Source organism: Castanea sativa, chromosome 11 (assembly GCF_040712315.1).
Source record: "Castanea sativa cultivar Marrone di Chiusa Pesio chromosome 11, ASM4071231v1".
NCBI lineage: Eukaryota > Viridiplantae > Streptophyta > Magnoliopsida > Fagales > Fagaceae > Castanea > Castanea sativa.
In genome coordinates this window covers 16,251,572-16,267,298 of record NC_134023.1, presented here as the reverse complement: position 1 = coordinate 16,267,298, position 15,727 = coordinate 16,251,572, and the positions used below count along the sequence as shown (strand labels likewise).

At 34.2% G+C, this 15,727-nt stretch overlaps 2 protein-coding genes across 7 annotated transcripts; one reads left to right on the top strand and one right to left on the bottom strand.

Moving 5' to 3' along the window:
* The first annotated feature begins 1,218 nt into the window (after positions 1–1,218).
* LOC142616146 (protein VARIATION IN COMPOUND TRIGGERED ROOT growth response-like) lies at positions 1,219–4,613 on the top strand. Its single transcript, XM_075789023.1, has 3 exons — positions 1,219–1,530; positions 3,100–3,221; positions 4,304–4,613. Exons 1-3 carry the CDS (start codon positions 1,219–1,221, stop codon positions 4,611–4,613), a joined length of 744 nt encoding a protein of 247 aa, XP_075645138.1.
* Positions 4,614–6,783: 2,170 nt separating this feature from the next.
* Positions 6,784–15,524, bottom strand: LOC142617535 (uncharacterized). 6 transcript variants are annotated; one of them, XM_075790428.1, is made up of 4 exons: positions 15,230–15,524; positions 11,462–12,547; positions 9,411–9,766; positions 6,784–7,532 (listed from the first exon to the last, which is right to left on the bottom strand). In XM_075790428.1, exons 2-4 carry the CDS (start codon positions 12,504–12,506, stop codon positions 7,482–7,484), a joined length of 1,452 nt encoding a protein of 483 aa, XP_075646543.1. In that variant the 5' UTR covers positions 12,507–12,547; positions 15,230–15,524; the 3' UTR covers positions 6,784–7,481. The 6 variants fall into 6 exon arrangements, with proteins under 6 accessions (XP_075646543.1, XP_075646542.1, XP_075646544.1 ...); XM_075790427.1 differs by having other exon boundaries at positions 11,462–12,536; XM_075790429.1 differs by having other exon boundaries at positions 9,383–9,766; positions 11,462–12,536; positions 15,230–15,523.
* Between the last annotated feature and the right edge of the window lie 203 nt (positions 15,525–15,727).

The following is a 15,727-nucleotide window of genomic DNA, read 5'->3' as shown; positions in this document are numbered from 1 at the left end:
TCACCTCTTCATCTTACACTCTCCATCTTACACTCACTCTCACAAAATCAAAAATTCAAAATTATAATATATATATATATATATATATATATATTGTTTCATATATACTATATATTCGTGATACTTTTAGTTTACTATCAATCTATCTTATGAAATTTATTTTTCTTGTACATATTTGTGTTACTTTTTTTGCTACATAAGTTATATTATTTGAAAAAAATTACTATCATATTATCATGATTATTAATAGTAAATTAGAAATTGGACATGACATCTTGAAAAATATACCAACCAAAAATCGATCAAACCGCATTTTGTACACCGCACTACGCACGTGACTGCAAAATTGAGATGCGATGCAGTTATGATTTTGACCAAACCGCAGTGCAAAGTGCAGTACTTAAAATGACCCAAAACTACACCGCAAACACCCTTAGCTAGGATGATGGTCGATTCTCACCTCTACCATGAGTACCCACCTGAAGGAGTAATTCTCGGTTCTCAAGTTTGATTGGGAATTAGATGGATGATCAAACCAATAATGTCATAAATAATTTAATTAATAATTTTAAAATTATAAAAATAATTTATAATATATTTATAATTAAACGTCAAATTAACAAATTGTAACTAAATGTATTAACATTATAAAATAAAATAATCCTTCAATCAAACCAAAAATGTTGTAAATTTTATTTCCCAAAAACAGTTTAAATATAGAAATTTGAATATTCATTTGGAAATATTGTAGAGAAGCACCACCTAGAGTGGTGGCAATGAGCAGTGTTGGCAATGAAGAATGATCTTGATTTTGGGCTTCGGCTTAGAGAGGGAATGATGGTTCAAGTCGAAGACTATTGCCTAGTAAAGGGAGTGGTGGGCGGCGGAGATTTGGACTTCCAGGGAAGCCGCGAGAGAGTTGATGAGAGAGCTATTTGTTGCCTTTTCTTTTTTGGGGTGGGCAATTTGTTGACTTCAACGTCATTGGTGTGAGCTGTTAAGCTAGGCAAGTGGCTGGAATTTAATCTTGTTTCTTCTCCTCTTCCTTGAAGTAGATTGACAACCCACGTAAAGGAGTTGAGTTGTATAGTTCTTATTTCCCATATATTTCCGTTGTTTGGTTATGCAGAAGCTGTAGGTCTGATCTGTCCCGCATCACCTTCGGTCTTAAATTCGTAATCTTATATCTCAATTTGGTCTGTGTGCGACGCAATAATCATGTCTTGTTCATCCTTACACACTCCACGTTGTACATACGACGTCTTTGTTTGTTTTCGCGACAAAGATATTCGCTCGAAGTTTATTGCCTTTCTCTTTGCTGCTTTAACGTCGAAAGGGATTCGAGTGTACAGAGATGGCAAAGATCTCAGGAGAGGTGCAACAATTTGGACACAGCTAGTAATGGCAATCGAGACATCAAGGATTGCAATTGTGGTGTTCTCGAAAAACTTTGCGGCTTCCGAGTGGTGCCTCGAAGAGCTCGAGAAGATCATGGATTGCAGAAACAACTCTGTTATAACGGTGCTGCCGGTTTTCTAAGACGTGTCTCTATCCAAGGTGAAATTGATTAATTAAATTTTTGTATTCAAGTTTTTCTAATATTTCATTTTCAATTAATAATATAACTAAAAGAGATAGGAAGTTTTTACAACATTTTCATAATAAACCACAGGTGATTAGTTGTTATTAGTTCAAATTTGAACCTAACAATAAAATTACTTTTTTAGTCCAACAATAACAACTAGTAACAACTTGTCACTTAGGATTTATTATAAAAATGTTGTGAAAATATTATAGACATATCCTTTCTCTAAAAGTAATCCACTAAATCTTTCTTGGAATATTATTGATCTTAGATATGATTTTATTAATTTTAAGTTTTTCATATCCAAATGCATATTTTCTATTAGACATTTCTAATTAAACAATATATTTATAAAGATTAGAATAAAAAAATAACTTTCAAGTGAGAGCAACAGAACCTAATTTATATAAAAAGTATTGTTGCAATTTTACAGAATAATAACAAGTTTTTAGCCATCTTAACTTACATAAATAAAGACTTATTCATTATATTACCTATAACTATATATATATATATATATATATATATATATATATATATATATATATATATATATATGCAAGATTAAAATTTTAAAAAAAAAAAAATCCAAGCCCAGCAAGAAGCCCAGCCAGACAAGAAGATGGCCACACACACATCTTATTAGATTAGACCACCCACTAAAAACAAAACAGATCATATTACACCTATAACTAAAATAAAAAAAAAGAAAAAAAAAAAAAAGAAACTACTTCAAGGCCCAATGGCCAGCAACTCAAGTAGATTAAAAACAGGCCCAGCACCCAGCGGCCCCAGACAGTCTCATACAAATAAGAAGTATACCTAAAAACAAACGCATCTACATAATCAAATAAGAAAGAGAAACGACAATAATTTTAGGGATTTGAAGTTTCTTATTTGTTTTAATTTGTGATTGTTTTATGGTTAATTTCTTAGACCAGATTTGTAGTTTATCTTATTGGATTTTGGTTTGTCTAAAAGATAATGATGTTATTTTTGGGACAATTGATTTTGTTTAGACTAAAGAATTTTTCGTTGTACCAATGTTTAACCGGATTTATCATAAATTTTGTTCTTTGGTCATAAGGACGTGCCAGATTTTTTTGGATTCATCTGAAACTATTTTTTTTCCTACCTCTTCTTTTTCAAAATTTTTGGGCTCTCCTTCCACTTGGGGTCTTAGGCAATGGCCTAATTGGCCTAAGGGAAGGTCTAGCAAGGTACTATTTCAGCTAAATTTTTACTTTTATCAATTGTACTTTTAGTAAAAAGTTTTTAATTTCAACAAAATAAGCGGATCCCAAAACAAAGTTTAATTCACCTTAACTTAATTGGTAGTGGTAGTTTGTCAATAACGATCAATCAGATTTTTTCACAACCATAGATGGACTTCTAAAGAAGCATCACTTGCTCTAGCTGGCTGGCATGCAGTATCCCACACAGTTCTTAGTCCATAAACGATTGATGGTAGTAATCTATCAATGACGACTAATAACATATTTCACTGCTTCCAGATGAACTCTGGGAGACTCCGAAAGTGCTCTAGACTACCCAAAAGGAAGCTAGATGACCTTGGAAGCTCGTTTTCTGAACTTCTTTCACTCTTGCTTCTTCCAACTTGGTTTTGCAAATGGGGGTGAGGGGCTATTTATAGAAGGAAAAAAAAAGTCAATCAGCACTCGGTGGAAACATGGCAATAGTAATTGGCGCATGATCATCACATGCCAATGCCTTTCTTGGTGTGTTTCCATCATGTACTGCCAAGCGCATATGCCTTATAAGCCAAGTTTCGGTGACTTTTCAACCTTATTGTCTCTGAATCCATGGTGTAATTTTTGCACCCAAAGTATCAATTTGATTGTCAGGATTTTTTGATGATTATAGAATTAAGTTCTTGTTCATCTAACAGTTATACCTTTGTTTTATGAAAATATCCTTTTACCGTTAGTTTTAAGTTAAATGGCAGATTATCAAAAAGTTAAATGGTAGTTGTTTTGATTTAATGCAACAAAAGAAAAGCATGATGGAAGGATCATGAAAACACATTTTATATGTTTTATATATGGAGTGTATCCGCCACTTGTAGACTGTAGCCTTTTTTTCTTTTCTTTTTTCTTTTTTTATTTACTACTATTATAAGTAAAGAAGACGGTATATCATGTATCGGATATATACATTATCTCTATTATATAGTGTAAATTTCTTGTAGTTGTGGAACCCAAACATCATGAGAAGGAAAATACATAGGATAATTATTAAAAGTAAAAGGAGATTAAACCCTCCAAAGAAAAAAGTATATCATGTATTAGATATATGCATCATCTCTATTACATAGTATATAATGTAGATTTCATATAGTCATGAAAGCCAAACATTCTGAGAAGGAAAATGTATATATTTGATGCATGAGATAATTATTGATAGTTAAAGGAGATTAAGCCCCAATAATCCAACTCATCAATCCCTCCCAAATGGGACATTACAGAGCTATAACATGAGCCAAAAACTCCGTTGGGCTATTACCATATCTAAGAGAAAATGAGATACTAAAAATGGAAGTTAAAACTAGAAAATTTTTACAAAATTTTGTTACGTAAGAATGTAATTTTACCTCAAGTGTTCTTTTCAAACCCTATGTTTCGTAATTAAATTTCTTTTGCAATCATGGTTGCTATCTTTTATTGTTTTTAACTATTGTGGCTAAACTTCCAATTGCAGCCCAGAGACAAGCTTTATAGAAGACAATGTTGTTGAAAACGTTTTGAAAATACTCAAGGAGACTCTTTATCAGAGTGATGTTAAAAAAGAAAACTCTTCAATAATCATCCCCAATGTAGATGCTTCACTAAATTGGGGGTCCTCTATTACAGCATCCTTCCGTTATCAGAGTGATGTTCCTAATGAAGACTCTTCAGAAATCATCCTCAATGTAGATAGTGCACTAACTGAGAGTGAGGTTTCTAAAGAAGAATCTTCAACAATCATGCCCAATGCAGATGCTTCACCAAATCATCAAGCAACCACTTAAGTTACAACCATCGCCTTTAGACATTGTACTTGCTATATTTTCATATTTCTTATGATATTCCTGTCACCTGTTTTCCAAGTAAGTCATTTCATGGGTGAGAAATTCTTCGATTTATGTTATTTAATGGCTGAGAGACTCTTCCATCTACGTTAAAGTTCTTCAAGTGTATATTATATGGCCAAGCATTCTTGAATATTCGTCAAGAATTTTGATTATCACTTTAAAGAAAAAGAAATTCTGGTTGAACAGTGATGCCATATGACTGCTATTTTGGTTTGAAAATTTGAGTATTCCTATTGGGTTATGCATAACCCTTCAACAATGCAAAATAGATATTACTGTTCACAAAAGGCACTAAAAACCCATTTCATCCTGTGATGCATTTAGATTTTACAACTTGCTACGATATCATGCATATTTGCATAATACTTTAGAATAGTGTAAAAGTTTTTTTTTTTTTTCTCCCTCTATGCCATGAACCAAACATCATCTCTATCGTTTCCAGACCGATGGAACCAACCACCATCAGCAGTGCAGACCTGTGGTTGTTGTTGGCATGGGTTGTTGCTGGGTCGGGTGGATTTGGTTTTGGGTTTTGGATTTGCTGGCAACGGCAGTGGCACATTTGGCCGTGAGTGGTGATGTTTTGGATTCTAATTTTGTTGGTGTGGGTAAAAAAAATTATTTTAATGTGATGTAATGCAAAATAAAGAATGAAATGTAGATTGTGTCATAAGAGTGGTTATATAAAATAGATAAAACAGTTTTTGGAAATATAAAATGCATTTTTTTAAGAACCAGATAGGAATGCTCTAAGAACCTTATGAAGTATAGCTCGTCATTAATTCTAGGCAGTCCCAACAAGTTGGAAGCAAGATCACTAATTTTAGGTCGCTATTTTAGTCAAATTTAGCTAAAAATCCCTCTTGGCTAATTTACTACTCACAACTTGCTATATTAGACTCAATGCTCAATCATTACTTTATTTAAATATTATTTTCCTTCCCCATTTCAACATTCTCTCAGTTTTTTCAGATCATACAAACACAACCACATCTAACCTAAAATGAAATAAATTGGTTTAATGAGCTATAGTGTCTCGGTTAATGTATCTAGCCACTGTTCAAAAACTAGTTTGACTGTCAATTTTGTTGAGGATGATGCAGGAGTGTTTTGAGTAAAATTTGCTAAAATTTGGTTAAGCAGATTATTTGCTGAGCCTGCTGTGAATGCTTTACAGGTTGCAACTCTAGGATGACCACTACACCCAATGGTTATCCCAATGAGATAATGCATAACACTAGGTCTAAGTTGTGGCAAAGTAAGTGCTCCTAGACTATTGTAGCACCATGGACGCTAGGGAGCCATCTACAAGGTAGATAATGCAGAGCAGATAGCAAATATTCCTGTACCTAAAATTTTGGTTGATTTCAAGGAATACCAGCAAATGATGCAACATGCAAGTTCAGTTCTGTAGTGAAAGAACAGGAAAGTAGGAAAACTCCAAAACTCTGTACCTCTTTGAAATCAACACCCATTTCCTAATCCATTCATGACCACAAAAACCCATTAGAACCAAAGACCACCTTATTTTTAATACCGATGCTCTCATTTAAGTGCCAAGATTTGGACCAATTAGGCATAAGCCCACAAAAAGAAGGAAAACAAACAGCACAACAAATTGAAAACATGGTGACTTAGGAAATGAAAATATTGGAAGTTAAGAATTAGAAATACCAAGGACCACAATTCTGTCTTGTAAACTAAATTATGAAAGTACAAAAATCAATTAAAGGATGTTTTGAGAACTACTGAGTTTCCAGAAAAATCTCTTAAATTTTACAACTCCATTATGCAACTCACTAAGGCTAAGCCATACGAAAACACAGTTTAAAACAATTACAACACTCATAAAATGACCAATTTTTAGTAGTATTTGGGGAGCAATTCTAACACCATTACAAGGTATATGCCATCCTAGCTAGTAGACAAAACACTCTTTTTAGCTACAAGATGCTAAACATGAACAAGGGTCAAACTCACAATTGTGAAGTGGTTGAATTTAATAAGCAATTCCCCAGTTGCAAACTTATTATTGTAATCTTCATTTTGATGTCCTAGACTAGCAACAACAATTTAAGACCTATATATGCCATACCATAAGGTGCACTACTTTGTAATCATGGGAGAATCCCAAAGTCATTATAAATGTTCACTTTAAGAACCTTGTATACAATAAGTTAAAATCTTTGGTTCGTAGATCACTCCACAATCCAACGATCTTTCTCCTCAATTCATTTGAAAGACATATGAGTTGGTTCCAATATAATTAGTGGCCCAAGCATGGAAGGAAATGATACTGGATTGGATACACCTATAGCTAAAGGAAGGTATAGGTACAGTAATCTGTAGAGAGAGGGAGGTCAATACCTCATCAGCTACCACAGCCTACCGACTAATACAATGATAAGAAGGTTTCTTTCCAAACAAAAACAAAAACCAAAACAGAGAGTAAAAGAGAAGGAAACCTTCTAACTGATATTCTCCTTTTGATAAGCATTTGGATATTTGAAGTAGATGTTGCATCAAGCCTGCATTCTGTCATGGAAAAGCAGTCATAAAAATGGAATGCTCCTGAGAGACCTCAAGTCTGGTGGAACCCTATTGTTCCTCCATAACAATGCCAAGCTCTCCTCAAAATTGCATGTTTACAGACAACTATAACAGGCTTAAGGATGATTACTTTTATGTTTTCACTGACTCTCTAGTGAAAATTGCAAATGGAAGCAGCCAGACATACCAGGACAGAAAGGTACAGGCATCCAAAAGAATTGGGAAACTAGAGACCAGTACCTCAAAACCATTTAGTCACAAGCTGATCAGGGGTGGCCACACATCTGAAACTATGGAGATTGATTCCTGCACACACAAGAATTAATACACATTTTGTTAATTGCAACCAAACAGGGGGGAACGAAAGAAATCAACAACAATACAAAAACAAAAACAAAAGGGTTAAGAACAGCTAGGTGCAGGAGTGTAAGATATGAAGTTAGTTTGGTGGCAGTTGCAAAAATTTTGTATTGAAAAGTTAAGGAAGATTAAGTTCTTAGAAAAATATGGATGAAAAGCATGTCTGTCCCTTTGACAGACTCTCATAGGCACAAAGTCCATGTCTTGACAGATTAAAACTAAAGATATGTCATTCAAAGTATTTCACATTTATGATGAACATGATGTTATTCTCCTGAGTCTAGAAAAGAAACATATGACCACTTCAACTATTCAATTAGTGTTATAAACTTCACAAAGATAACTGTAATGTTAAATCTACACACATCAGACTCAATAAAAGAAAAATAATTAGCACTGTTCCAGTAAAAGGTGTATTCATATACATGTACATGTGCATCAACAGATTTAGGGTCTATCAAATAAAAGTTCATATACCAAGTATACTCTACAGCAATAACTTTCTAATAACACTTGCTCATCCACAATATATGCTATATATTAATGATTTAATTTTACTTATCAAAAAAAAATATATGCTATATATCTAGAGATGAATGGGCATATGCAAGCATATGAGGGCACACATGATCATGCATAACATGATAACCATAGCTTATCATGTTTATATAGTTCTAGGATTTAATATTTCTTAACTACTATATGAATGTCAAATGCTTTAGTTACTTGCTTTTATTACCAGCTTAGAAATGAAAATTGGCCAAGAGTTTGGTGGCTTAATTGACGCCTCTTGGTATTTCCAATATAGACGTCCAAGGTTTAAATCCCCCTCTTTTCCAACTATCCCAAAACAAAAATGGCACAAGACGCTTGAGGACACAACACTTAAATCCACCCATGTCTCACACTAGTTTAGCCATTTGTAAAAAAAAGCTTGCCTACAGTCACCTAAAAGAAGTGGAGATTTGTATGAACATTATGTTTCTTTGACCTGAAAATCATACACAGTCATCCATCCCATACTTGGTATACTGTCTGTGGTTCTAATGCACAAATATGCATACTCAAATAAATATACATGTTCAATATTATAAATTTAAAACGACAGGGTAAAAACCCTCACATCTAGATTTTTGGAAGTTGCCATGTCCGTGAAAACATTACACTCGTTGCTATTCGTAAATCTATGGATACGGTGCTTTCTACTTCAGGCATAACAATTTCCATCAACCAATATGGTTCCTGTATGAGAACTTCATTTTAAACATATCCTTTGTGTGTATCATGAACTGAAGGATTTGTCAAACTAAAAGAAGAATACTGCAGCAGCTTGTTACTTCCACATGCACTTAATTTAAACTAGGTGGATGGACCAATGGACATGTCACCAAAAAAACCAAATAATGGCATAAATAGTACTACTAGAGCACAACAAACAGAACCCTAAAATTGTAAAGAGAAAAAACAAAATCAATATTGTATTTGTACAAATATTCATATTTATTTTCTATCTATACTATAGTACAAATATATATATACACACGTGCATGCAAAGATACAAAGAAATATATGCATGCATATATGTGTGTGAGTAGAAATAGAGAAATTTGCAGTTTGAAACACAATTTCTTGGCAATTACTTTAATTGCATTAGTGATATCACACCTTCACAATATTCAAGAGGTAGTCAGTTCTTTTCCTTTTTTAGTTTGCATGTGTAAAGCAAAGAACCCAAGAGACATCTAAGACATAAGATGAATTGCAATGTAGATATGAAACTTGAATAGGAGAGTTACAGTTACAATTAGCTGATTGTTGACTGGCCTGTCCAGGTTCAGTTAGACTTAACTCCATATCATGAGTTGCTGTCCAACCAGGTTCATATGCTTCAAGGAAACCAATCTTTGCCTTGTTAGGAAGATCGTGGGGATGAACAAATGGTACCCCAGCTGGCCACCCAATCTCCAATCTTATATTGGCACATGGGCTATCTAGCGTGTGAACGTGACTCTCACATTCCTTCAAATTGCAAAACCTCAGCTTGATGCCCTTCTTATCAGCAATGTCCTGAACCCTCTCCTTCAGAACTCTCTGAGCTTCAAGTCGTAACCTCTTAGAAGGTGGCAAAGGTTTGCTTCTTGAATCATGCTTCCTCCTCCTCACCAAGGGCTTCATAGATCCTGTACCAGCATTTCATCGATCCAACGACCTGCTGTTAAAAACTTCTCACTAAGGGCTACTTGCACAGAAAATAAATAACATAATTTATTATCAAGATGGTGAGACCAAACACAGACTGAAATGCTTTCATTAGGAAAATATCCTCTCTTTTAAAAAGAAAAAAGATGACTTTAATGTTTAACACAGCTGTAGTTATGATCATATTCCTTTCTCTTTTCATGAAAAATTTTCTGACATAGCATTCACCTCTCATTGATGATTGATTCCTGTCTGTTGTATTTAGTTTTTGTTTCTTTTCTTATGAGTATGATGCAGTAAGTTTTTTTTAATTACTAGCCTACTATATTGCATTTGTTTCAATCCACAAAAACCTTGGAAGCAACACATTAAAGATTTCAAGAACTTTCAACTAGTAGATATGTAATCTTTTAAAATTGACGTCATTGATATCAAGCATGTGTCTAGATATGGTTTAGTTCCCTGCTTCTAAATCATTTGAGAATAAAACCAACATCGAAGATAACTCTACCTGCACCCTGCCCGATCCCACCTCACACTTTTTTTAAATCACACCTAAACCCCACATTTTTTAATATTAAAAAATAATCATCACATTTTTTTTAATTACATTTACAAAGAATTTTCATCTTTCAGTTTGTTTCTTTTCTATGCTACATTGTGTGACAGTTTTACCACAAAAGACACATGTACACACACATTTCTATTATTCAATACAAAAGTAAATTTCCAAAGGTCATTAAAATTAAATATAGAAGAATTGAGAATGGGGAAAATTAAGCCTGGCAGAGATGCGGACTGGGTCCCCAATCCCATCCCAACCTGCTGACATCCTTAGGAGGCAAGCCATACACCATAATGCTTAAGGCATCATTAGTGCAAAAGCATTTTAAGCCCTAAAGTCCTTGGCTCAAGGAGGTAAGACTTGAGTAGAAGAGCTCAAGTTGATTATCAGATGCTCAATTTTGGTATCCAAACAAATATGTCACTACCTTAATAATTAATTTATATTATTGAGTTTCAGCTCAAACAATGGTATCTAGTCTAAGACCATGACTCCCTGTTAATTCCTTCATCAAGAAAGAAAGGTTTAACTTTTAAGAGATGCAGAGATATAGCATAGTAAGCAACTGGGAATATTAACACTATGCTATCTATTAGGAAGTCCATGCTAAATAAATTTGAAATATTGAGGAAGCACAAGGAGAAAGAGTCCCAGCCCAAGAGTGAAATAGAGAGTAGGAATCAAAGCCAGGTAAAAAGGTGAAATTTAAAAAAGCAAAACGAATCCTTAAAATGACCAGAACAATTTAGTATTAGAAGATCAAAGAGATTGAGTGTTGGGTTAGTACCAAACATATATAAAAGGTGGCTTAAGCCAAATCTGGAGCTTAAATTCATCACTTGTTGTTCCCCATCCCCAATTCCTTTTTCTTTTTCTTTTTTTGTGTGTGGGGAAGAGAGGCAGGAGGGTAACAAACAAGTTGTATTTGTTAGCAAAGAAAGTTATGCCATGTGATATGACAACCCTAACCTGAGTCATAATGAAAATCAGGGGTAGTAAATGTCTCTAGCAGAAAGAGGCTCAAAGAATTGGTTTATGAAAAGAAAAAAAAATTGGAAACATAAAATCCAGTAACAACAGAAAGCTAAATTATTATTAGAATTATGCCTACCATCTTGGACTGTAGGAAAATTGAAACACTGGATATTCTGCCTGTTAAAGAGTTGATCAGTTGGGGGGGATTTCTGCATGAAGTCATCTACCAGTACTGGAAGCTGGAACTGAGCTTCAACTCCATGACCAGCCGCTCTCATCTCTGAACAACTAAGACTGGACATGGATTTTGGCATCAGTTTGAAAGCCAAAGAACATCGTCCATGCATGTTACCCTGCATAGTATTGATCTCTGTTCTGTACAATGCGGGGTTGACATAGCCTGCCGTTGCCTGATAAAGTGCAAGTCCAGGGTAAACAATGGCTTCTTGAGGGCCAAGATCACCATCCACTAAAAGCCACCGACCATGAAGATCTCTTATATGTAAACCTGCCTTATCTGACTTAACAAGAGATATGAGGCTTTTATCTGCTTGGTGCTCATGGTCTGTAAACATAATCAACTGGCCATCCTCTTGAGTGGCTAAATTATGGTGTTGTGCTCCCTGAAATGATGGCCTTGCGTAACAGCAAACAGACAATACTGAAGATGAAATTTCCCGATTTCTCAGTGGAACATTATCAAGTATCTCAGTAAATGGAGAACTGCGTAAGTTCAAATAGAAGCTGATGGCATCCAGTATATCCCGAGTAGCCTTTCCAAGTAGAGCAAATATGTCGGGCAAACCTGCTGGAGGGAAATCCATTGTATTGTTTGGCTCGTTAGGTGTAAGGCCCGGCCGATAATCATATGTTTCTTGCCACATCTGAGGATCTGCATAGTATCCAGATGTCTTGCACCACTCACGAGAATCATTGTTATGAATCATTTCTGCAGATGGGTATGATGCTCTTTGGTGAAAGTACAGGCGAGCAGACTCCAACCCAGATCTTAAAAGAGCCCCATCACTTGCCGGGAACTGAATGATGGCGGCAGAATATTGAGCAAGAGACTGTGACAAAGTTGAGACTGATAGTTTATAAGAATCAGAAGGAAGGCCTTCACAGGGTACTAGATCAGTGAGCTTCACACGACCCAAAGATGGCAGGCCACTGCCTGCCATGAAATTCTTTCAATATGCTGCTGCCCGAGTCTGAAAAGATGCTGTGCACAATATTGCAGAACAGGTAAAAAAAAAAAAAATTTGACATCAGTCAGACAAAAAGTGCAATCATCATCTACAATGTCAAAAATAAAAAAATCACTCACTTGACCTGACACAGAATCTCATAAAAGCAAGAAAATTATTGTCTCATAACCACCACCACCCCCCCCCCCTCAGCAGGCAAAAAAAAAATTGTAGATTAGAGGACAAAAAATTAAATGAGGATTGTCAGGAAAAGGGGAAATTAGAATGCCAAAATTCACTTTAATTAGTTATCTACCCTCAACGAAAAAGGGCCAAGAGAACTATGTTGTTGACATGGATTACTCCATAACCAGAGCTGATGCAATAATAATCAACATCATGAAACAGGGGCCAAAAAAAAAACACCCAGTAATAATTTAAAGATAAAGATGATATTGCTATTGACATAGGAAAAATATTTGGGATAGATGTCTGTTGATCCAGTGAGCATATTCAGATACTCTAATCCAAATAAGTCAAAAATATATGAAATAGGTATATCAACACTAAGGGTGACAAAGATTATCAGAGTTGTTGTGAATCCAACCAAAATTGTAGAAAGAATTGAATATTTATTAGAGAAATTATTTAGCCCATCACAGTCAGATAGATTTTTATGAAAACTAATTAAATGAAAAATAATAAAGATAGTCTATGTGGCACTTACCACCAGAATACAACAGAGTGAACTTATAATTTTTCACATTTATTTTCAATTCAGAAAGCACTAACCTAGTCTATGTAAACACATGGGTACAGTAACAACAACAACAAAAACATCTAAAAAATACCATCTCTAAAGTGTATTTAGCAATATTAACTTCAGGAAAACTTTAAATTATTTAACCCTGTTCGCTTCTTTGTTGATCCATTACAACATGTCACATAATGATCCATATTCTAATTTCTGATAGTTCTTTTACTTATTTAATTATCATTAGAAAAACGTTATTAAGAAAAAAAAAACTATTAAATTTACTATAATTTAAGATAGCAAAGAGAAGAAACTTAAGAAAAGAACATTTTAAAGATATGCTGGGTTGATGATTGGATAATGTAATTAATCAAGTAAGAAACTACCTCACAAATTAAAATAGTATGAACAGAAACATATCAAATTTCAATTGATGATTCTCATTTTTAAGTTGTGGATGGGCAACATCTTTTGCTAGAATCAGAAAGTTAACATTCATGTGTTTCATTCATGCCCTTTTTTTGAAAACCAAAACAAATTACTTCTTTGATAAATAATAACTAATTATTTTGAAAGAAGGATAACTCCAATGATAGAGTCTCCCAGAGAATTACAATGACATTTAAGAGATTCATGAAATCTACTAAAGAACTACAAGATACCCCATCAATCATTATAGTACAGCCTTCAAACAAAGAGTGCCCCAAAAAAATTTTTTAATCTCAATAACAGATTTCTCAACCCCTTCAAAAGTCTGATTGTTCCTCGCCAAATTGTTCACAAAATGCAAGTTACACAATGGAGTAGAGATTCAATCAGTGTGGAGAACTGAGGTGACCAACAAAAATAAATATAGAAACATAACTTTCTGTAATAAGTTCCTCCCTAAGAAGCACAGACAAAAACATTAATATGGATGCAAGCAATTCTTGGAAAAATACGACACAACCAGTGGGGATATGAAAATTAATAGATTAATACAAATTTTAGGTATATCTTATTTATTTGTAGGCATATACTATCAAAATCTTTAGAAACATATCTAAAATCAAAGGAATTCTTTTCAAATAAAGGAAAAAAGTTTTTCTCCTAACACAATGAGGACATACATACAGGAGTGTCCCCGACATGTCCAGACATGGAGATGTCGGGGGTTTTAGAAGTGTCCATCTCATATGAACAAAAGATGTCAAGCTAGAGAAGAACATATTAGAAGCAACATCATCTTTGGACTGTTAATAGTTATATGGTAATGAAATGCTTATCCAACTACAACAACAAAGCCTTTAATGTCCCAAAAATTTTGGGATCAGTTATGGATCCTCAATAGACTAGTTACTAGTTAGTATCGGCCACATATATGGTAAAAGAAAGGCACATGTTTTCCCAAATCAAATCCAAAGAAGAAATTACACTCTGGGTCACCAATTCCAAATTTCAATATCTATCAACACAAGCAATTGAACCTCCAAGACTACACAACACATCCCAACCAAGCTCAACTCAAGAAACAAGCCAACCCATCCAAGCCAAGACCAATACCCCTTCAGCATCAGAATAACAGATGATTCAACTGAACTAGCAACAAATACAAAGCTAACACTCGACTCTTCATAGTAAGTATGCACAGCTAATTATTAGCAACTAATTTTTTTTAATGTCAGCAAAAACCCATGTTACAAATGGAAAATCAAGAATAATGTGCCTAGAATTAGCTTATTTCCCTCTTACATAACTAAAAAATCAGCAATTAACCCAAAAAAAAAAAAAAAATAATCTTGCACCATTGTCAATAAATCTCTAAAAAAATTCAAACCCATTAAATATTTGAGCTAAAAATAAAGAAATTAATTAAAAAAGATCCCATTTTTCAAAAATTACATTCACCAATCAATCATTGTTAATCACAACAAAATAAGTAAATATATATGTATATGAACAGAGAGAGAAGTAGAGAACTGACCTTCAACGAAACCAAACCATATGAGTTGGATATACTGAGGACTTGAATATAATTTTGACAAAGAAATAAGCAAAAATTGAGGACCTGAATTGGGATTTGGCAGAGAGAGACAGAGAAGAAGAAGAAGAAGAAGAAGTGAAATAGGTTGGATGGATGATGCTTTAACGGCAGACGCCATTGGCCGTACAGGGAGAATTCGGGATTCTCATCCTCTCCGTCAGTTTTCTCTCCGTTACGTCCATTGCCACATGCTCTGCCACGTGAGTGTGATTCACTAGAACCGCAACTTGAAACTTTTTTTCTTTTTTAGACAGTTCGACTTTCAAGTTTCAACTGATGGTTTTTATTATTAGACGAGTACTTCAATTGGTTTTTTTTTTTTTTTAGACAGAAATTTAACTTCAGGATTTATTATTCAACATCAAAAAATTTTGACAGTAAAACTATCTAAAACCCACAACTTAAACCTTGTTTGACAAAAAAAGCCAACGTTGTGAA